General features: G+C 48.4%; 1 protein-coding gene and 1 non-coding gene across 3 annotated transcripts; one reads left to right on the top strand and one right to left on the bottom strand.

The window, feature by feature from the left end:
* The first annotated feature begins 295 nt into the window (after positions 1-295).
* On the top strand, positions 296-21,971 carry HEXA (hexosaminidase subunit alpha). 2 transcript variants are annotated; one of them, XM_053364913.1, is made up of 14 exons: positions 296-566; positions 1,879-1,974; positions 2,917-2,982; positions 3,266-3,312; positions 3,947-4,057; positions 7,138-7,239; positions 9,138-9,270; positions 10,062-10,242; positions 11,333-11,419; positions 12,793-12,865; positions 15,403-15,583; positions 16,405-16,495; positions 18,737-18,841; positions 21,719-21,971. In XM_053364913.1, exons 1-14 carry the CDS (start codon positions 335-337, stop codon positions 21,780-21,782), a joined length of 1,569 nt encoding a protein of 522 aa, XP_053220888.1. In that variant the 5' UTR covers positions 296-334; the 3' UTR covers positions 21,783-21,971. The 2 variants fall into 2 exon arrangements, with proteins under 2 accessions (XP_053220888.1, XP_053220887.1); XM_053364912.1 differs by having other exon boundaries at positions 10,062-10,246; positions 11,337-11,419.
* TRNAI-AAU (transfer RNA isoleucine (anticodon AAU)) lies at positions 19,803-19,876 on the bottom strand. The gene has a single exon. It is a non-coding gene; the product is annotated as a tRNA-Ile (tRNA).
* Positions 21,972-23,214: the final 1,243 nt, after the last annotated feature.

Below are 23,214 nucleotides of genomic sequence, written 5' to 3'. Positions count from 1 at the left end.
GTTATATTTTATTTGGTTCTTATATTTCGGAAATGTACATCCACTTTGTGTTTTCCTTTAATTTTGGGGGAAGCACCTAAGAGAGTGGAGCCCTAAGCTAGAGCTTGTTTAGCTTATACGTAAATCCGGCGCTGGTTGCAGGAGCAGAGGGGGCTGCAAACCCCTCGCCCTCTCCTCCCCAGGCTCGTTGGCACGGGCGGCTCCCCGACTCCGCCTTGTCCCCGGGGCAGTACCCGCTTCCCCTCCGACCGGTTTTTTTGCACGGTCACATGACCCTCCCGCTGCGCCGCATCCTCCGCTCGGCGGCGTTTCTCCGCGCGCTCGGCTGGCGACCATGGCGGGGCTCCGTTGCGCGCTGCTCTCCCTGCTCGCCGCCGCCTCCGCTGCCGTGTGGCCGCAGCCGCAGTCGCTGCTCCAGGCTGCCCAGGGCGGCTGCCGCCTCCGAGCCCGGAGCTTCCGCTTCGGCTATGCCGACTCGTCGGCCGTGGGGCCCGGCTGCTCGGTGCTGGACGAGGCGTTCCGACGTTACTGGGCGCTGCTTTTCCTTCCCGGACTCGAAGACGCAGGTCAGGCGGGGTTGGGGGGCTAAGGGTGATTTTCAAGGAGAAGCACCGCTCTTCTTTCATATCTGCACGCTTTGCCATCCCGGACGGGGCTTGCGGGATTTGATTGCCGAGGGGAACTCTGTGCATGCCCAGAGACACGCCGCTTCCTCCCTTCCAAGCTGGGGAACTGAAAGCTCCGAGCGTGGCCGAGTCTGACCTCTGTTTATAGAAAGCATTGGATCCAGCAGTTTTATTTCAATTTTAAAACTTTGAAAATTATGCAAAGGATTTCATTTGTACTCATTCTGATAAACTAAATATTATGGTAGGAGGTGCTGCTGCTGTTTGGGATGTGTGTATGTGTAGGGAAAAAAGGAGTATCAACACAGTCATGTGCATTATTTTAAAATGTACCCCTACACTAATAATGCTGTTGTCCAAAATAACGCAAGTCATGTTTATTTAGTTGCATTTCTAAGACTTTTTATCTGGCCCCCAGAACCCTCTGTAGGCCACGCCCCTCCACAGTCCCTGCTTGGCACCCTCCATACATTCTTGTTGCTGTTGTCTCACTCAAATGAGTCCTTGAACATGGTTGTACCTCTTGCAATAAATTGGGGGGGGGGCCTGTAGCAACTAGCCTGGTATACAAAGGTCAATTTTATATTTCTTGCTCTTCCCGCATTAGCCTCTGGCCCAGCTAGAACGTGGGTCATTATTTGCCTTCTGAACAACAACCTCAGGGCAATGTACCCTAAAGATAATGCAAAACAGTTAAAAGCACAAAAAGAGCAAAGGTGTTTCAAATAGAAGTAGAGCCATACAAAGCAGACATTCGTGGTAAAAACCCAGGTATGCAGTTGGGGAAACTTGTTGGAACAAAAATGCCTCCAGTTGTTTCTGGAATGTAAGTAGGTAGTAGTAGACACCTGTCATTTCATTTGACAATAACACCTGCCAGGAGATCTCAGGACGTTTGAACGAGCAGCATCAAACACCACGGACAGGAGCTTTCTTTTATTTCAGATAATAAATTGCGTGGACAAGCAAAAGAAAAATGTGAATTAAAAACTCATAAATCTATGCCTAAGACACATACTCTTTACTATTGCAAATCAATTTTATATTGTATCATCATCAATACAATTTTGATACAATGGTCACCATATTCTCAGCCCTACCAATAATTTTCATAATATTATAGGGGGAGGGGGGGAATAAGTGTAATCGTTGCCCAAATTCATTGACAGGTGTTTCCTGTGCTAGCAGAGACAATGATTTATCTGTGATCTTTCATTTGTTCTTCCTTGCTTGCTTCAATTGTGTTTCGCAGGGAACGCCCACTCTGAGGATCCCTGTAATGAGCTTCTTGTGAGTGTCACTGAGCCAGGGTGTGATGGCTACCCTTCGCTGGACTCCTCAGAGAGCTGTAAGAGAACCAAGTGTCTTAGCACCACCTCCAGAGCTGTGTGGGCTACTGTGTTTGAACAACTGTGCTCAAGAGCTGCTTTAGTGCAGCTGGAAAGTATTGCAAGCAGGTATTGGTGGCGCTGTGGTCTAAACCACTGAGCCTCTTGCGCTTGCCGATCAGAAGGTCGGCGGTTCAAATCCACACGATGGGATGAGCTTAAGTTGTTCTGCCCCAGCTCCTGTCAACCTAGCAATTTGAAAGCACGCCAGTGCAAGTTGACAAATAGGTATCATTGTGGTATGAAGGTAAACAGCGTTTCCGTGCTCTCTGATTTCCATCATGGTGTTCCGTTCCATCAGGAGCAGTTTAGTCCTGCTGGCCACATGACTCGGAAAGCTGTCTGTTGACAAACGCTGGCTCCCTCAGCCTGAAAGCGAGATGAGTGCCGCAACCCCATAGTCGCCTTTGACTGGACTTAGCGATTCAGGGGTCCTTTACCTTTACCTTTTGCAACAGACATCACTCACTGAATGCTGAATTAGGATACGTTTGTTTATTTCAGAGACTGCCCTGTGTACTTTAGGAAGAATAAGAGCAGAGGAGGTCAAACTGAGACCCTCTAGATATGACTGAACTTTTCATCTCATCGCTGATCTCTTGCCATCCTGGTTGGGGTGAATAGGAGCTGAAGCGCCAAACACCTCAAGGGCACCAGGTTGGGGAAGGCTGGCCAAATTGATGGGAGTGAACTTTTGTTGCTGCTGCTGCTGCTGCACATTTAGGAGTCTAGGCTGCTGAAAATGACAGTATAGATGCTTTATTTGCCTTCTACTGGCCCCTGCTATAAACCTAGAAGAACAGACTCATTATCTCTCTGAGGTTCCCCATATATTGGCATAATTCTGAGAAAGGCTACATTTTAAGAAGTCCTAGCAACTCTTTTGTTTGATGCTCTTTCAGATAAGCTGACCGTTTCAGATGAGCAGATGCTTCTGACAGCACATACTGTATGGGGAGCTCTCAGAGGTAAGGCAACTGAATTTCCCCACGGCCCCGCTTCCTGGGCCTGTGTAAGCAAAAGGTCCATAGCTCAGTAGCTGAGCATCTGCTTTGCATGCTGCAGGTCACAGGTTCAATCCCTGGCCTCTGCAGGTAGAGAGAGACTCCCTGCTTGAAATCCTGGAGAGCCACTCCCAGCTGGCTGAGCTCGATGGGCAAATGGGTCGACGCAGTAGAAGACAACTTTCTACGCTCCCATGTTTTGTTTTTAAACCATGTACATTTAAGTTGATCTTGCCTTGTTCCACAGGGCTGGAGACCTTCAGCCAACTTGCCTGGAGAGACGATGATGGGGCGGTGAGTGAATATGGATCTTCCATGGTTGGTGATGTTGACGTAATGCATCTGATTGGCCACTGTGAAAACATGAAGGACCATTGGCCTGATCCTGCAGGCTCTCCTTTCACTGCACTGGAATCACAGAACATCTGAATTACAGCCCATGGGATATTCTTCCCCACCTCTAGCCACAATGAGGCTCAGCAGGGCCAGCTGAAAAAACGGCTGCAGAGGCTAAGTTCAAGAATGCCCAGTTCCTGAGTCAAATGGGTTGCATTTCACTCCCACCGTGCCCTCTGCCAGCTGTCATCCTTTCCCTCAGGCAAGGGATTTGAGATGACAGGGCAGAGGAAGTACCTGCTAACTTGTGCTTTGGGGGTGTTTGATTGGAATAATCCAGCAAATACCATTTATTTTCAGGGCATGCCCGTGAGACTTGCAAACCTGGAGCAGCTGCCCCATACCAGGCAGAAGGCCCATGCTCAGATGTGATGAGAGATGTGAACCAACAACATTGGGTGGGGGTGGAAGAAGGCATCAGGTTTGGGGAAGGCTGCAGTAGTAAAAACTGGCCTGGGCCCTGGGGATGCTCTTTGCCATCGAAGGGTTTTGGAGACTCTCCTGACTGTTGTTCATCTTCTCCCCTGCACAGTTCCGCATAAACAAGACAGATGTAGTTGACTTTCCCCGCTTTCCTCACCGAGGTCTGCTGCTTGATACGTCACGCCATTACTTGCCTTTGAGAGCAATTCTGGAGACACTGGTATGTGAATTTGGCTTCGTGTTGCTAGTCTTTCTGGAAAACTCACGAGTCTGGTTCAGTTGATCATCCGAATCAGAAGTGTAGAAACTGTGATCCTCCAGATTTTTCTGCTCTATTGCGGACATTTATTAATAATAATCAGAGAACCCCTTTTGGCCTTTTTTTATGTAAAAAGGAAAATGAATTAACCTGTTTGAGTTGGAAGATTGGGAAAATTTTAGAGGGATGATGTGAGTTGTAGTCCCAGCACCCAGGCTAGAGAAACACTACTATAGAACCTAACCAAAGTTACCGTATTTTTCGCTGTATTGGATGCACCGGACCACAAGACGCACCTAGTTTTTAGAGGGGGAAATCAAGGAAAAAATATTATTTCCGCCCCCAGCCCCAAAGAGCAACGGACAGGCTGCGTGCAGCCTGTCCACTTCTCCCAGAGCTTCTCGGGGCTGCGGGAGAAGCCCGGGTTTCCCCCCCAGCCACAAAGAGCAAAGAAGCCAAGACAGCGAGCGGGATCCATTCTGCTGGCTGTCTTGGCTTCTGCCATAGCTGCGCGTCCTCTCCAGCCAGGAGCCAAACCTCTCCAGCGCGGCTAAAGAAGAAGCCAAGGCAGCGAGCATGATCCATCCCGCTCGCTGCCTTGGCTTCCTCTTTAGCCTTGCGCAGCGGGATGGATCGCGCCCGCTGTCCACCGGGGCTGGACTAGATGACTCCTGGGGTTCCCTTCCAACCCTGCAATTCTATGACCTCGGAAGGTGTTGGGGGTCTCCACCACTGGAGGCTTTTAAGCAGCGGTTGGGGGACCATCTGCCTGGCGTTCTTTAGCTGTGATTCCTACATTGTGAGGGGGCTGGGCTAGATGACCCTCGGGTGGCCCTCCCAACTCTATACAGTCCTACAATTCTGCGGCAGGAGATCCACAGCCACTTCACGCAATGCCCACTCCCAGTTTTCATGTGGCTTCACTGTCTAGGTAGGTACCCCCCTACCTGCCACTCTTCCCTCACCCCACTTAAGCCGAGGGAATTCCTGCCCAGAGAAGCTCCCAGGTTAGGCAAGGGTTAAGATCTACCTCTGGTAAATGGCTTTGTATCCCCCCCTCTTTCCCTTTTCTCTTCTTCTATGCTATTTCCTTCTTTTGTGTTTTGTTTAATCTGTTTTTATTGTATACTAAAATAAAAGCTGCAAAGTTTCCTTTTTTATAATATCCTCCCCTCCAAACTAAAACGTTAATCTAGATAAAAACACTGATCCAGAGGAAAAGAAGGGGGTGGAGAAAGGAAGAAAAAAGAAAGAGAGGTGGAGATAGAGAGATTTTAAAAAGTTGGCTTCTTTAGCCTTGCGCAGCCTCCTGCGGCTGGTGAGGCTGCACAAGGCTAAAGAGGAAGCCAAGGCAGCGAGCGGGATGGATCATGCTCGCTGCCTTGGCTTCCTCTTTAGCCTTGCACAGCCTCCCCTGGCTGAAAAGGTTGCGCAAGGCTTTTCTACGAGGAGGGAGAAGGGACTGACTGACCGCGTCAGTCTCTTCTCCCTCCTGGGGAAAAGCCCGCAAGAGCTGCGCGAAACTTGTGTGCGGCTCTTGGGGGCTTTTCCTGCCTGCCTCCCCCCTGCATTCGCTCCATAGGACGCACAGACTTTCCCCCTTAGTTTTTAAGACAGAAAAAGAGCGTCCTATGGAGCGAAAAATACGGTACTCCTGAAATGGGGCAAGATCCACTTGCCATGATCTCTGCAGGCCTAATATAGTGCAACAGGGTCCTGCAATTCCGCAGTAATCCCAGTTTTAGCCTGAAGAATGAGAAGGGGTTAAAACTGGGAGGAAATGCACGTGGGCTGGAATGACTCCAGCATGGCAGGAAGTGAATCTGCTTTAAAAAACAGTGCAGAACCCTGCTATCTCTCTTTAGAAATCTGCTTCTGACTGCTGTGCCTATTGACTCCTCCCTCGCTCACAGGCACTGCTGCATTTATACATGTTGTGTCTTGTGACGTAGCGCTCAGCGCCAGAGGAAAGGGTCTAGGATGTTCCTTTTCTGCAATGTTTAGGTTTAATTGCATCCAGGGGTTTATATATGGCATAAAACGTAAAAAGGAAGGGAGGGAGGATTAACAAACGAAACAGAACCCCCGAGAAAGCCTGGGCAAAGTAAAGCAGTTTTGCGTGGTCCTGAAAAGAAAATGCAGGCTTCGCCAGGCAAACTTGCCTGAGAAGGGAATTCCAGTGGCAGGGGCCACAACTGAAAAGGCTCTGGCTTTAGCTGCCTGCTTCTCTTTGGAAGACTTGTGGGACTGGATAAAGCATAACGTGGAGCCTCAAGCCCCTCTGAATAGTCTTAGTAATTGTAATAATTTATATATGAATGTAGGGACACGGGTGTTGCTGTGGGTTAAACCACAGAGCCTAGGACTTGCCGATCGGAAGGTCGGCGGTTCGAATCCCCGCAACGGGGTGAGCTCCCGTTGCTCGGTCCCTGCTCCTGCCCGCCTAGCAGTTCGAAAGCACGCCAAAGTGCAAGTAGATAAATAGGTACTGCTCCGGCGGGAAGGTAAACGGCGTTTCCGTGCGCTGCTCTGGTTCGCCAGAAGTGGCTTAGTCATGCTGGCCACATGACCTGGAAGCTGTACGCCGGCTCCCTCGGCCAATAAAGCGAGATGAGCGCCGCGACCCCAGAGTTGGCCACGACTGGACCTAATGGTCAGGGGTCCCTTTACCTTTACCTTTTATATATGAATGTAGACCATGTTGGAGTAGAAAGGTGATTTCAGGGATGGTTTAGTGCAGGGATGGGGAACCTGTCACCTTCCAGATTTCACTGAACTCCCAGCTCCCGTTGGTCCTTGCCAGCATGCCCTTTGGTCAGGGATGATGGGTACTTTGGTCCAACACCATCCAGAGGGCTCCAGGTTCTCCCCATCCCTAGATTTGTGGGTGGGGAAGACGTCCAGTGACAAACAGCACCCAGGGTACATCTCACTTTTGGGACCCCACATGAGCTCTGCAGGGCTGCTTCTTGAGAAAGCCAGCCAGCATCTGTTGCTAATCAATCTCTCAGGACTGTGTGTGCTGCTCTCCAATTCCCTAGGATGCCATGGCCTATAACAAATTCAACGTGTTCCACTGGCACATTGTGGACGACCCATCCTTTCCGTACGAAAGCGTGACATTCCCAGATCTCAGCCAAAAGGTAAGTCAGCACAAGGAGTTTACCAAAGAATCCCTTAAGGACTTGGCAAGGGACTTGTACATGACCTCCCTCCTCACCCCTGCTTTTGTTTAGGAAATTCTTGGGAATACAGTGTTTGTGTTGAAACCTAATGCTTGTGCCCTTCTGGAAAACTGCAGCGTTGCGTACATCTGAAGTATACAGTGGTACCTCGGGTTGCATACGCTTCAGGTTGCATACGCTTCAGGTTACAGACTCCGCTAACCCAGAAATACTACCTCGGGTTGAGAACTTTGCTTCAGGATGAGAACAGAAATCGTGCTCTGGTGGCGCGGCGGCAGCAGGAGGCCCCATTAGCTAAAGTGGTGCTTCAGGTTAAGAATAGGTTAAGAATGGACCTCCAGAACAAATTAAGTACTTAACCTGAGGTACCACTGTATTTCCTATCTTGTCCTGGTCTTGTTTGCTCATTGGGAAACTGCCTTTCTGGGGCTGGGGTCAAGGATCGGCTTGGTCAAGCATGTGTTGAGTGTCCATATCTTAGCAGGAGACCCATGGATGAGCTCCCTGGACCTGCTCCTCCTCTTATAGAAGCATGGGATCATAGTTGGAAGGGACCCTGAGGGTCATGTCGTTCCAACAATCTGCAGTGCAGGAATCTCATCCAAAGCATCCATGACAGATGGCCATCCAAACTCTGCTTAAAAACCTCTAATGAAGGAGAGTCCACAACCTCCCCAGAGAGACTGTTCCACTGTCAAACAGCTCTTACTGTCACCCCATTGAAACAGGCTTATCCACCTGCCTTTTACCTGGACCTAGTAAATCATGGTGGCAATCAGGAGGAGTGGTAGATGCCACTGCCTTCTTACTTATTGGCTCTCTGCCTGACAAGCAAAGCAGGTGGTAGGCAAAATGTAAAGGTAAAGGACCCCTGGACGGTTAAGTCCAGTGAAAGGCAACTATGGGGTTGCAGCACTCATCTTGCTTTCAGGCCGAGGGAGCTGGCGTTTGTCCACAGACAGCTTTCCGGGTCATGTAGCCAGCATGACTAAACTGCATCTGGTGCAACGGAACACCGTAATGGAAACCAGAGCGCATGGAATGTCGTTTACTTTCCTGCCGGAGCGGTACCTATTTATCTAATTGCACTGGCTTGCTTTCAAACTGCTAGGTTGTCAGGAGCTGGGACAGAGCAACAGAAGTTCACCCTGTCCCGAGGATTTGAACCGCCAACCTTCCGATTGGCAAGCCCAAGAGGCTCAGTGGTTTAGACCACAGCACCACCGGCATCCCTTTTTTAAAAGTAGGTGGTAGCAATGAGGAACAGGAGCAGCCCGAACAGCTGGTGAAAATGACAGTGAAGCTACAGACTCCTAGAAGGAGGGTGTCTTTCCCAAAGAGTCTCCAAAGCCTGGAATTGGCACTATGCTTGTCTTTCTTTAAACTTTTGAGGGTGAGCAATATCTCTGTCAGGCTGAAGGCCCCATCTGCACTATACATTTATAGCGGTATCATACCACTTTAAACAGTACTGCCCCCCCCTGAATCATGGGAATTGTAGTTTTTCCAGGGTGCAGAGAATTGTTGGGAGACTCACATTATCTTCACAGAGCTACAGTTCCCAAAGTTCTCTGGGAAAGAGGGATTGTTTGCTAAACCACTCTAGGAATTGTAGCTCCGAGAGGGGATTAGGGGGTCTCCTAGGAATTCTTAGCACACTTAACAAACTACATGTCCCAGGATCCTTTGGGGGAAGCCATGACTCTTTAAAGTTGCCTGATACTGCTTTAAATGTATAGTGCAGATGGACTAGGTGAGAATTCTGAATAATCCACTTCTCTTAAGGACTCCAGCCTAGACACAATTTTAACAAGACTTGCAGGGCAGTAAGATGTTGTGACTTTGTGCCTTTCCAGGGAGCCTTCCACCCTACCACCCATGTGTACACCGCCAGAGATGTGAAGACAGTGATTGAGTATGCCCGGCTGCGTGGGATCAGGGTGATTTCCGAATTTGACACTCCTGGCCATACTCTCTCGTGGGGTCCAGGTAAGAGCTGGCCTGCATCGACCAGCTGAATGGCGTACTTAGTGGTTCTTGGAGCCAATGTATATTCTGAGTCTAGAGTTAGGATCTGGACACAAACGAAAACCACCTGGCTGAAAGAGGTGTGCTAGATATGTAGCTCTTTGAGCCAGGTGTTTATATGACTCTTTCAGTGTGTAAATCTAATGTATTTAACATTATATGTAACATCTAATTCCTTAAAAATCAGCACTGGCACACCACAGGGATGTGTGCTAAGTCCCTACCTGTACTCATTGTATACATACGATTGTGTACCATCTGACCTGTCTACTGCAATTATTAAGTTTGCAGATGACACTACCGTAATGAGTTTAATAACAGGTGGAGATGAATCAGCGTATAGAGGGTAGTCCAAAAAATATCTACATGGTGCCTAGGGAACAACTTGCACCTTATTATCAGCAAGACAAAGGAGATGGTGTTGGACTTTCAGAGGAAGAGAGGAGACCTTAGAGACCAACTACGTTTGTTCTGGGTACTGTATAAGCTTTCGTGGCATGCACACTTCTTCTGATATATAGACATGGTTAGGATTGGGTTGTTAGTGAATTGTAACTTTCTGCATGCTATTCTTAGCTTTACAAGTCTTTCCATTGGGTCCCTTTTGGCAAAGGGGACCAGTGCCTCATCTTCTAGGGCTGCTCATGCAGAGCTTGCTTTTTTCTTTTGTCCACTGCTCCATGTGTTTAAGCAGACTCCCTGCCACCCCAATCCAACCCCTGCCTTTGTTTTTTGTTTTTTCCTCATCTTAGGCATCCCAGGCTTGTTGACTCCCTGCTATGTGGGCCCCAATCCCTCCGGAAGCTACGGGCCAGTCAACCCCAGCCTCAATACAACTTACCAGTTCATGGCCAAGTTTTTTGCCGAAGTCAGTTCTGTGTTTCCAGACTTCTACATTCACCTGGGAGGAGATGAGGTTGACTTCACATGCTGGCAAGTCTTGATTTCTTGGAGGGATCTGGAGTGGGAGTGACAGAGAGGTGGGGGAAGGAGAGAAGCTGGCTAGTTTCAGTGACCTGTGTCTTCTGGGATAATAGTTTTGTTGTACATGTACAGCTTTCTTGCTATGAACCATAAGTGTTTCTTCTCTTCTCTCCTCTCTGTCTCTCTCTGTCTCTCTCTCTCACACACAGTTTTCTTGGGAGATGTTGTGAATCTTTCAAAAACTCCTCCACCCATCATCAGAATTGCTGAAACTCTGTTTGGTCCTTCCTTTCTGACTTCCCTATCCCATAAAATTGACTAGATAAATGCATCCATGCAAGCAACAAATCAATGACTCATATTTTTAATATGTAATTGGCTGATTGTGTTACGTCAAAAGAACAACAAGTCATAAAACAAGCACAATATATTTACATGCCCATCAGATATAGTCTCCCTTTCCATCTCTGTTACTTTCCATCAGACTACATATCCGGAGCATTTTAATTATAGATATCCACAAGAAAGGCAGATTTTCCTGACCAGTAGGCACGCTCTGCCCATTGTTTTCAGGTTTCTTCCTGTCATCTGGAGTGGCTAGAATCATAGAGATATATAGTTGGCAGGGACCCCAAGTGTCATCCAGTCCAACCCCCTGCAATGCAGGAATCTCAACGAAAGCATCCATGACAGGTGGCCACCCAGCCTCTGCTTAGAAATCTCCAAGAAAGGAGAGTCCACAAGCTCCTAGGGGAGTCCGTTCCCCTGTCAAACAGCTCATACTGTCAGAAAGTTCTTCCTGATGTTTCATCAGAAACTCCTTTCTTGTAACTTGAAGCTGTCCTACCCTCCGGAGCAAATCATGCTTGCTTAAAAAAGAAATCAAAATCAAAAGGGATTCTGCTAAAAGAAAGGGAGGATTCTACTTTGTATACTGCAGTTCATTGTGATTACGTAGTAAATCACCCGATGTGTGCAGGATGAGAGGTCCGTTCTTGTTTTTATTTTTGTTGAGCCTCAGAGAAAGCCATCATTCAGAGCCTTTGGTGGGTGCTACATGTTCTGTGGTTCCAATCTAGCTCCTCTCCTTCCCATGCAGGAAGTCCAATCCAGATGTTCAAGCGTTTATGCAGAAGATGGGGTTTGGTGAAGACTATACCAAGTTGGAATCATTCTACATCCAGAGGTAAGGACCGTTGCTCTCAGTTGCTCAGGGGCTTTCACAGAGCAGAAGCTGTAGGGGCTGCTGCCAGATGTTGGACGATCACCCCAGTCTTCCAGGTGATGCTTCTTGTACAGGTGCATTCCTCTGCTTTTGGCCTCCCCAGGGAAACGTAAATAAAAAAATACTTGCAGAGACTATCAAAACTCTGATCTCGCACCACCTCTCCAAATCTCAAGATATTTACCTACAGTCCTTTTTGGTTTTGCCCCTTTCTTGAACTGTTTGGAGAACTGATCCAAGTTAGATTGCAATTTTATACACACTTATCTGGGAGTAAGCCCCACTGAAGTCAGTGGGACCCACTTCTGAGTAGCTGGGACTGGCTAGTAGCACTTGAGCCTCTTCTTTCTCCCTCCCCCAGTTGCTTTGACTTTCGGCACAGTCCCTGGAATGTAACCCCCCACTTAAGTTGTGGGCTTACTGTGTGGTTCTCCAATTTGTTCAAATAGGAAACTATGGTTACCACTTTTAGAACAAACCATGGTTTGAAGTTAATAGCCTGACATGTTCCAAAGCTGGCAATTACAGTTTTTCTGTTGGACCAGGTGGGTAACTTGTTAATTAATTGCAGCTCGTGCAAAATAAGGAGCAAAGGTGCTCTGTGGACTCATTCATACCTTATTAAGCTAAGATATGACTATCCAAGCCAGCTTTTTGAGTTGGGAGTGCAAATGAAGGAACACAGGAAGGTGCCTTATCCTGGGCCAGTCTTCCGTTGAGCATCCGTCAAGGCTGCGAACAGCGGCACTGTTGTGGTGTCCAGTCCGCTTCCACTGTGCCAATCTGCTTCTCCCAGTTAGAGCAGAGTATCTTGAGCAGCGGTGTGCCTGTGCAGAAGGAATCTCAGCCATGCAGTAAAACTCTCATACAGCAGCTTCCTCTATTCTACGAAGCTTTATTGTACAGCAGCAAAACAACAAATCAGCCAGGAGAGAGCAGAGACATGATGCTTCTCCTATCGCAGCCAAAACAGAAAGTAAAAACATTCACATCACAGAGTACAATACCCATATGCAAACACACCCCCAGTGACAGGCCGTCATTCCCCTTGAGCTGTTAACTCTGTAAGCTCTGGGTATCCTCCCAGTCAGACCATTGGTCCATCTAGCTCAGTGCTGTCTTACACTGACTGGCAGCAGCTCTCCAGGTTTTCAGAGAAGAACCATTCATCGCCCTACCTGCAGAAGCTGAGGACCTTCTGCATGCAAAACAGATGCTCTTGCACTGAGCTATGGCCCTTCCAGGTACTTTGCCTGGAATATAGGCAAAGTAGGAATAAATGGGAAGGATGGGAAACACCTCCTTTTTTCAGTAGTTCTTTCTCTTTACTCCAGGCTGCTGGATATAGTCTCCTCCTACAACAAAGGCTACGCGGTATGGCAGGAAGTTTTTGATAACGGAGTGAAGGTGAGAAGGCCTCTAGGTGAATTTCCAGCTGCTGTGTCCTATTCACAACTTTCTCTCCCCTCCAACCAATATATGGATCTGCTTCTTGCATGGTGCAGCAGAAATTCTTCTCCCCCCCCCCCCTACTCCTGCCTTCTCTTTTATGTGGACAGCTGGGCAAAAGTTGTGGCGGCAAGATCTGGTAGTGGAGCAATTGCAATGTAGGAAGAATGTTTGCATAACTGTGGATCCCTCTGCCCCTCTCCCCACCAAATGCTGCTGAGCAGGAGTGTCGTTGAATTTGCAACCTTCCCATATACAGTGGTACCTCTGGTTGCGAGCGGGATGCGTTCCGGAGCCCCGTTCGCAACATGAGCAGAATGCAACCCGTGTCTGCATGTTCATGGGTTGTGATTCGCCGCTTCTGCGCATGCACATGCGCGAGCAGCGAAACCCGGAAGCAACCCTTTCCGGTACTTCCAGGTCGCCGCGGGGCGTGTCCTGAAAGAACGTAACATGAAGCGAACCTAACAAGAGGTATGACTGTATTCCTTCTCAAGGCAAAGTACCTGGAAGGGCCGTAGCTCAATGGTAGAGCATCTGATTTGCATGCAGAAGGAACCAAGGTCTATCCTCAGCATCTACAGGTGGGAAAGGGTGTAGCTTGGAGGGGTGTGTGGCCTGGGGAGGGTCCCAAGGGCAAGGTAGAGGGGCCTGGAGGGCTGCATTTGACCCCTGGATCAGAGGTTCCTTACCCCTGGGCTGGGTCAAGGTCGCAATTACGTTTCTGAGAGGCCAGAATAAGAGCCATTTCCCCATTGGCACATCCCCAGCGTTGTTGCACCAAGCCTGGGCTTCTGGCTGGACTGCTGTATCAAAGCTCATCACTTAGGGATGAATGCATCTTTCATCACCTACAAGTCTCATCCTGGCCCTGCTGCCTGGGGCTAATGGCACCTAGAGGGGCACCGATTCCTTAACCCAGGGCCTGTATGAGTTGGCAGCCAGCGGAGCTGAGACAATATCACAAAAAGTGTGCTTGATCTCATGCGCCGCTTGGCTCTTTCTAGCTGCTACTTGTCTGCAATGCTGCTTCTCTGCCTCCCCTCTCCCAAAGCCGCTTTGCATTTCTGACCCACCTTTTGTTCTCTTTAAGCACTAAGCTGTTCTGCTCTTGCTCTAAAGAGGAATAGGTTGCCACTGTCTGTCCCGTTCAGGCTGTTCCTGTATTACAGGAGTGCCTGGAACATTGAGCTTTGCATGCAGCCTGTGTGTGTTTGGTCCCTTTGGCTCCCCTTCTTCTTGTTTTGTGTTCTCATTTTGTATTTTTCTGTGGTGAACTGCCCTGGGATCTCCGGATGAAGGACAGCATGCAAATATTAATATTAGGAATATTAGTAATACAGTGGTACCTCTGGATGCAAACAGGATCTGTTCCGGAGCCCTGCCTGCATCCTGAAGCAAATGTAACACGCGACTGCACAGGTCGTGTTTCGCCCTTTCCGCGCATGTGCATGACGTAATTTTGAGCGTCTGCGCATGTGCGAGCAGTGAAACCCGGAAGTAACGTGTTCTGTTACTTCCGGGTCGCCGCGAAGCGCAACCCAAAAATGCTCAACCTGAACCGTATTCATCCCGAGGTATGACTGTAATAATAATAATAATAATAATTCATACATCTGAGCCAATCAATGCATGCATATCAATCACATGGTACGTCTGATTAAGCACATGCTACACATCTGATGAATGGTGATCCTGGGGTATCCCGGGGTGTGCAAGAGTGTTGGGGTGGGGATTTAGTCAGAATCATGGTGGTGGGGAAAGGGTTATCCCCTCTCTGGTTTCCTTATTTTTATTCTAATTTATTACTATTATCATTTTAATTTATGCATTGCTTCCCATGGAACATGCCAAAGTGATTTACGATACAATAAAGACATATATAAAACACAATTTTTTAAAAAAAATATCCAGTACCACCTATAGACTAAATTTGTTCTGGTATAAGCTTTTGTGTGCATGCACACTTCTTCAGATACTGAGGTTGATGGACTTCCATTTCATGCAGCTCAATGTGGTGCCTTCTGTGATTCTAGATTCAGGTAGGTAGCCATGTTGGTCGGACGCAGTCGGAATAAAAATTAAAAATTGTCCAGTAGCACCTTATAGACCAACTAAATTTGTTCTGGTAATAAGCTTTCGTGTGCATGCACACTTCTTCAGATACCACTTATATAAAATATATATAAATATATCAGATACATAAAACAGTTGCAGATATAAAAAGTGGTTGAAACCATTGCATATAAAAAGCAACAAGAAAGCAACTCTGCAGGTTGGAACGACAACAGCACCTGCTTATAAATTCAGTTCAAGTCCGGTGCAGATAGCAGCTGGGATAAAGATCTCCATTTAGAATGGCTGTAATTCACGTGGCGTCACTGTTGCGGCTTCCCATGATTCCACGGCCGCCCTGCTGTCTTAACTGAACGCAGGGCCCTTCCCTGGTCTCTGGTCTCTGACGTGCTTCCCTGCCTTGCTTTTCTTTTGGGCAGGTGAAGCCTGATACCCTGATACACGTGTGGAGAGAGAACGCGGGGACATACCAAGCAGAGATGGCTCGCGTCACCAAAGCTGGCTACCGGGCTCTTCTCTCTGCCCCCTGGTATCTTAACCACATCTCTTATGGACAGGATTGGATGGCTGTTCACCAGGTGGAGCCATTGGCATTTGAAGGTACGTTCCTGGTGTTGGCTTTCCTGCCATCTTGGGTGCTGTGAGGCAGAGAGGTTGTGAGTCACCAGGCCCGCCCACAGGGTGTCAGCCCTTGCGTGTGAAGCCCTAAATGGCTTGCGACCCAACCACCTAAGAGCGCTTCCCTGAGTCTTGACCCCCTCAGGCCCTACGATTGGCAGGGGAGGCCCTGCTAGTGGTGGCACCACTGGGTGTTGCCTTGTTGGCACAGAACGGGGGCAGGGCCTTCTTGGTGGTGGCTCCCCATTTGTGGAATGCCCTCCCTCATGTGGTGCGTCTCTCTCATCATCAGGAGGTAGTTAAAGGTATTCTGGTTCACCCAGGCAATTTATTATTATTTATTAAAGATTTTATTGATTTACAAAAGTGTGCAATTTCTCTCTCTTGTATTTTTTTTCCATGTAACATTTTTACAAATCAGTTTCATTTGTTGAGATATTAGGAAGAAAAGGGGGAAAGAGGTGGAGGGGCGGGAGATGGGTGGGGGTGCGGTCGGGTGGCAATGTTTCTGTTTTACTTACTATATGTAGGGTTTGGGGTCAGCGTTGCTTGTGCCGGTTCTCTGCTGTTCACTTGTGTTCCTTTGGTGGTGAGAGAGGTTGGGGTTGGCCTGGGGTATGGCTGTTCATTTGTGGTTGGCTGTGGTGGTCTTTGTTTTCATGTGTGAGTGGGGTGGGTGGGAGGTTCACCCAGGCAATTGAAATTAATGGTTGTGAGGGTATGTGACTGTTTTTAGATGTTGTTAATGTTTTAGATGTTATTGTTTTAAATACATTTTTTTGAAGAATACATCTTGTTGACAGGCAGCCCAGAACAGAAGAAGCTGGTGATTGGAGGAGAGGCCTGCATGTGGGGTGAATATGTGGATGTGACAAACTTAACCCCAAGACTATGGTAAGATAAGTGGTCACTGATGGAGGTCCTCCTTGCACTCATTTGCCTGGCTGGAATGTGTCCTTGACGCCCCTGGCTTCCCAGCAGGAGAGAGGGGCAGCCAGGTTTGCTGATGGTACTAAGCTGGTTCAGAGTTGTTAAAATACAGAAAAAAGAGATAGTGACGAGATGCAAAAGGACCTCTCCAAACTTGTTTAGGCGTTAAAATGGCAAATGTAATTCAGTGTAAACAAGTGTAAGGTAAAGGTAAAGAGACCCCTGATTGTTAGGTCCAGCCACGGACGACTCTGGGATTGTGGTGCTCATCTCGCTTTACTGGCCGAGGGAGCCGGCGTACAGTTTCCGGGTCATGTGGCCAGCATGACTAAGCCGCTTCTGGCGAACCAGAGCAGCGCACGGAAACGCCGTTTACCTTCCCGCCGGAGCGGTACCTATTTATCTACTTGCACTTTGACGTGCTTTCAAACTGCTAGGTTGGCAGGAGCAGGGAGCGAACAACGGGAGCTCACCCCATCGCGGGGATTTGAACCGCCGACCTTCTGATCGGCAAGACCCGCGTAATTCAGTGTAAATTCAGTGTAAACAAATGTAAATATCCCTTCGGGGCCAGGGACCTTAACCTCAGACCTGGGGGGTCATATCTGTCTAGCCCAGGGGTCGGCAAAGTTTTTGTGACCTGGGCTGGTTCACAGCCCCACAGACGCTGCAGTGGGCCAGTGTGTGTGTCTGTGCGCACACGCGCATACGCTATTTCCAGTGTGGAGGAGGTGTGCGCAGCTTCCCATTGGCTGCAGGAGCTTTCTGCAGCCAATGGTAAGCCGGCCAGCGTCACAGAAGGCGGTCCCCATTCTGCTTCGCACCAGTTTAGCACGGCGCATGGGAGCCGACCGAGCGGGCAGCAAGGGTCCACAAGTGGCCCATGGTTCTTAGGTTGTCGACCCCTGGTCTAGCCCTCTGAACTCTCCCCAGGCTTCACATCCCAAGAGTTCTTACCTGGCTGGAATGTGTCCCTGGACTCCAAACTGCCTTTCATTTGCGTGTTTTGCTTGATGGGATGGAGACTAGAGAGGCATGTGTAGAAACTAGCCTCCTGAGCTCAGGTAAAATATTCTCATGCTGCCTTGGCTGCTATTGTCTCTGGCTCTGCCTGCCTCTGGCATGTGGGGCCCAGAAGATTTCCTAGAATGCATCCCCCAGACTGAAAAAGCCCCTGATGTAAAACGACATCCCTGCACCACTAGTCACCAACTACATGCTACTACAGGGAACCAAAGCAAACCTGTCCAGGTCCCAAGTATTTCGCCAGAGCCCCATAATTTCTGCACGGGCAGGTAATGGTCTGTCCAACAACATACCGTATTTTTCCGTGTATTAGACGAGGGTGTTTTATTAAAACATCATGTTAAAAATCTTGGCTCATCTTATACACGAGTAGTGCTGAGGTGGGACGTGTAATTGGCTGTAGCCGTGAGTCAGAGATTCTCAGCGGTGATAGGGCGGCTGATTGGTGGTTGTGGCAAGGGTTGTTGGCAATTGGCTGCTGCTGCGACAATTGGGCGGCCCCCGTAATGCGTGCAATTGTCAGCATCCGTGCGGCGGGTGAGGGGTTTTCGGCAATCCCTCCCCCCTTAAAATGCTACACAACTCTCAGCAGTTCCCCTAACAAAGCTTAACAACTCTAGGCAATCTCCCCCCCATCTTCTTAATTTTGTCCCCCAAAATAGGGAGCGTGTTATACACAGAAAAATATGTTAAGTCTCCTCCTGCCCTGCCCTGCCCTGCCCTGCCCATGTGTCTAGGCCTTTGCAATTAAGTCCCTGCAGAGGATTTTTTCCATTTGCTCTTAATATGTGTAGAGGAGATTCTGCTCTTCCCATTATATCTTGTCTGCCTATTTCTATTTCTATTTTACTTCTGGATTGTGGTGGCCTTTAGCTTTAAGGCTTGAATGCCGTGATTGCAATGGAGATGGCGGCCTCTTTCCCGCTACCAGATCCATCGTTGTGTTTGCTGGCTTGATTTCTGTCCTGGACACGGAATGAATAAGCAAATAGTGACAATTTCCTCTCCTGTTTCTGTTTTGGTCAGAATTCTCACGTTCCAAGCAAGCATGCCATTCCTTAAGCTTAACCCAGGAGCCTCTCTTGCCAGGTTTCAGTGCTTGCTCCTCAGCTGTGACTTATTTTCACCAGCCCTGTCATAGTTTCTGACGTGAGAGCTATGTTATTTTATTTCCTCAAGGCCTAGAGCTGGGGCCGTAGCAGAGAGACTCTGGAGCAACGCGACGGTCCGAGACCTGCAGGATGCATATAGGAGGCTGGGAGACTTCCGGTGCACCCTCCTCAGGTAACACCCTCTGCTGGGTCCTCTGGGAAGTTTCGTTTGTACCCGTGGCTCTCAAGAACGGACGTGCAATGTGACCATCGCATTTAGCCATGGAGAGTGAAAAGGGCAGAACCTGTGAGCTGTAGCTGGATATACAAAGAAGGCCTTTGTGCTTAATGTCCTGATATTTCCATGCACCTCAGGCAGCAATCCTGTACGCTTGGGTGGGGAACTGGATCTGGCCATCTGTCAATCACTGGCTGTGACACCAGGCGAGCTACTTTGGTCCCTGCACTGTTTGAAATCAAACCGTGTGGGTAAAAGCACAGTACATTGCAAACCTTAGCAACCAGCTGATTGTCAACGCTTGCAGAACATAGATCAGTGGTGCCAGCAAACCTGCTTTTGGCCAAGCCCCACCTGTAACTGCCTTGCTCCTTGTATTTTATGCCAGGCACAGAGCAGGTGGGCATGGCTTGGCCAATAAGGTTGATGCTGTCTTGTGTGCCAGATAGGGAGACCAGGCAGGCCTTGTTAAGCTGCTGTCCATGCTTGACTGGGACTCATAGAATTACAGAGTTGGAAGGGACCTGAGGATCCTCTAGTCCAGGGGTTGGCAACCTAAGGCACATGGGCCACAAGCGGCCCATGGGGGTTGTTTAACTGGCCTACGAGCCGTTCCCGAACCAAGCTACCTGCTCGGCGAGTCCCCGTGCACTGCGCTAAACCGGCACAGCGCAGTGCGGGGACTCGCTTCCACGTCGCTGGAAGTTGCATCTGCACATGCACAGACGCCGAAAATCACATCTGCGCAGACACAGATGCTGGAAATCGCAGGCGTGTGCGCATGATCCAACCCGCGGAGGGATCTCTGCTGAGTGAACCGTCCCAAGCGAGGTAAACCTTGCCGATCCCTGCTCTAGTCCAACCCCCTGCAATGCAGGAATATGCAGGAATATAGAAATATGCAGGAATATGCAGCTGTTCCATACGGGGATCGAACCTGCAACCTTGGCGTTATTAGCACCATGCTCTAACCAACTAAGCTATCCGAACTTAAAAATGGGAAGCGTAATGCTGGTGGTCAACAAAAGCGGTTTAAAGACTCTCTCAAGGCAAATCTTTAAAAATGTAGTAGAAACACCGACAACTGGGAAACACTGGCCTGCGAGCGCTCCAGTTGGAGAACAGCCTTTACCAAAGGTATCATGGGCTTTGAAGACACTCAAACTCAGGATGCAAGGGAGAAACGTGCTAAGAGGAAGGCACGCTTGGCAAATCCACACCGTGATCAACTCCCACCCGGAAACCTATGTCCCCACTGTGGAAGGACGTGTGGATCCAGAATTGGCCTCCACAGTCACTTACAGACTCACCGTTAAGACCATGTTCATGGAAAACAATCTTACTCAGCTACGAGGGATCGCCAAAGAAGAAGAAGAAGCTCTAACCATTTGAGCTATCCAGGGAATAGGTCCCATTCATTTAAGTTGGACTTACTTTTGAGCAAACAGGCATGGTGCAGTGTTAGCACGGTTCCCTAACTCTCTTTGCACAGTGAAAGAAAACTAAGAGATTTGCTAGATCAGAGCAAAGGCTCACATAATCAGTTTCCAGCCAATTGCCTCCGGGAAGCCCACAATATCATTCAATAGTTGGACATGTAGGCTCAATTTATTTATCAGCCGCAACTAACAAGAACATAAGAGCAGATAAGAAATTGCAAGAGGGGAGAGTGGCTCCTTTCCTCGGGTCCTGCTCGCAGGTTTCCCACAGGTATCTGGGAATGTTGTGCTTTCTGACAGCGGCCAACGAGATGCTTCTAGGAAGCCCCCAAGCTAGGGTGTGAAAGCTCCTTGCCCCATGTCGATTGGTTTTCAGAGTAGGCTACCTCTGAACTTTCCCCCTCTTAATGCAAGCAGCTGTCAGTTGCTAAAAGGGGATCTCCATGTACCAAGGAATGGCTGCTGTTAGTTTAGAGCAGCTGTGGCTCTGCAGCTGTGGCTGGACTCCTGATCCCATCTTCCCTGGTCCTTGGCTATTCTGGCCAGGAGCTGATGGGACCAGGAGTCCAACAACATCCAAGGAGCTCCAGTCCTTCCAACCCTTGCTTTTCAGAGGCTGGAGCAATAAAAGATAGACAAAATTATAGCTCAGTTGGTTAGAGCATGGTGCTGATAACATTAAGGTTGCAGGTTCAATCCCCGTAAGGGACAGCTGCATATTCCTGCTGCATTGCAGGGGGTTGGACTAGATGACCCCCAGGGTCCCTTTCAGCTTTACAGTTCTGTGATTCAGTGACTCACCGGAATCCAAGTAAGGCATGTTTTCCAGCACATGTTCTCAGAATTCCCTGGTCTCTCTGTGGATTGACAGATGGTTTAAAAAAGGCTTGAGGGGTGTCTTCAGAATGCTGTTAGTATGCAGTATGCTGACGTGTGTTTTAATTTCTTTTTGCACAGTGTTGATTGCATTTGTCTTTTGAATGTTTTTCGATCTCTTTGACGCTTATGGATCATTTTAAATGTTCTTAATTTTTTGGTAAACTGCTTAGAAGCTACAGTGGTATCTCGGGTTAAGTACTTAATTCGTTCCGGAGGTCCGTTCTTAACCTGAAACTGTTCTTAACCTGAAGCACCACTTTAGCTAATAGGGCCTCCTGCTGCCGCTGCACGATTTCTGTTCTCATCCTGAAGCAAAGTTCTTAACCCAAGGTACTATTTCTGGGTTAGTGGAGTCTGTAACCTGAAGCGTATGTAACCCGAGGTACCGCTGTATATGTAAATATTGTGAAATGAAAAAACAAAAGCACATCTTCATTGAGCATATTTAATTTTTGTTTTGTTTGTAAAGCAGTGTGATCTTCCATTGATATGCTTTTCTTCTTCTTTGTTGCAGGCGAGGAATCCGGGCAGAGCCACTGTTTACAGGATACTGTGACTATGAATACAATGCCTTTTGACTTCTACACCCTCGTCCTGTTCTCTGCCATATCAGTAGGCATGGAGAGGGTAGCACTGATTTAGTACTATTTTCAATAAAAAGTTTCAATTATTCGCCAAAGGGAAATCAAGCCACTATTGATCTTGGGTCTTAGCAAAAAAGCCACACCATTTAAAATAAGAATGATAATAAAAATCAGTTAAACAGACCTAGAGGTCTACTGGACTCTATGTATATTATGTGTGAATGTTGGGGGGGGGGTGTCTGGACACCCTCCACCAACCCCCCCAAAAAACAATCCCCCTGCAAGGATGGCCCACAGGGGATATCTGCCCAAGCCCCTGCCAAAAAATAATAATTCTAGAGCTGTCACATCACCAAGAGAGCATCCTTACCGGCCACTGAGTTCCCCTATAGTTCTTTCTACTTTTTCCAGGGCCTAAAAAACACTGTTATACTCTGGGTTTCTAGCTACGTCACAAGTCAATGTTAGTTGCTCCTCGCTGCCCTCCACGGGCAGCAGGGAGGTTCAGGCAGGGGAAAGCCAGGATTTATGAGGTAAAAATCCTGACACTGTTCCCCAGTGGGGTCTGCGGAGCTCACTGCACCCTGCTCAAGCCCATGTATGCCAACTTGAAAGGCAGAACAGGTGCGACCTGGGAGTGTGTCCCTGCCATAGATGAGCCTCCGTCTCCGACATGATTTCTGGTTGGTTCTTCCATAATTTGGAAAATTGGCATTAATCAAGAGGCGCTCCTGGACGGACATATGCTAATAGGCCGCAATCAGCTGCTGAAAGGGCTTGGCTCTTTGAAGGTATCTGGATGTTTTCTTTGAAGCTTGAGAATCGTTACAACAACCGGGAAAGGAAGGGGGACGACAAGGTGCTTGGTGCTTTCATATGGTTTTCAAATGGTCTTCTCTCTTCTTGTCCTCCCCTGCAAAATGAAAGAGACTTGTGTAGCCACGACTATGTTATTCTGTCTGTCACTGTGGAAAAGAGGGGAGAGGCTTTAGATTTATGCTCAGCAAGGAATTTAACGTTTTGTTATGCCCTCGACCGAAGTTGAATGGACTTTATTTAAAATTATATTTGGATTGAACCAGGAGCATGATGGAGCAATGCAGAGCAAGAAGAATGAATGGCTGCCGAATACAGTCATATCTCAGGTTACGAACACTGCGGGTTGCGGACCGCGCTGAACCTGTAAGTACCAGAATGGGTTACTTCCAGGTTTTGGCGCATGCGCAGAAGCACAAAATGACATCATGCACAGAAGCGCTGAATTGCGTCACGCGCAAGTGCAGACGCAGCGCTCCAGGCTACGAACACTGCGGGTTGCGAACGTGCCTCCCGCACAGATCACATTCGCAACCAGAGGTATGACTGTAGATCCAGCAAGAGGCTGAATTTGAGAAAAGATTATGTTTATAACTGTGTCCCAAGGAAG

The sequence above is a fragment of the Podarcis raffonei genome, chromosome 14 (genome assembly GCF_027172205.1).
Source record: "Podarcis raffonei isolate rPodRaf1 chromosome 14, rPodRaf1.pri, whole genome shotgun sequence".
NCBI lineage: Eukaryota > Metazoa > Chordata > Lepidosauria > Squamata > Lacertidae > Podarcis > Podarcis raffonei.
Note: the sequence above shows the minus strand (reverse complement) of the source record. Positions and strands in the feature narration are given on the sequence as shown.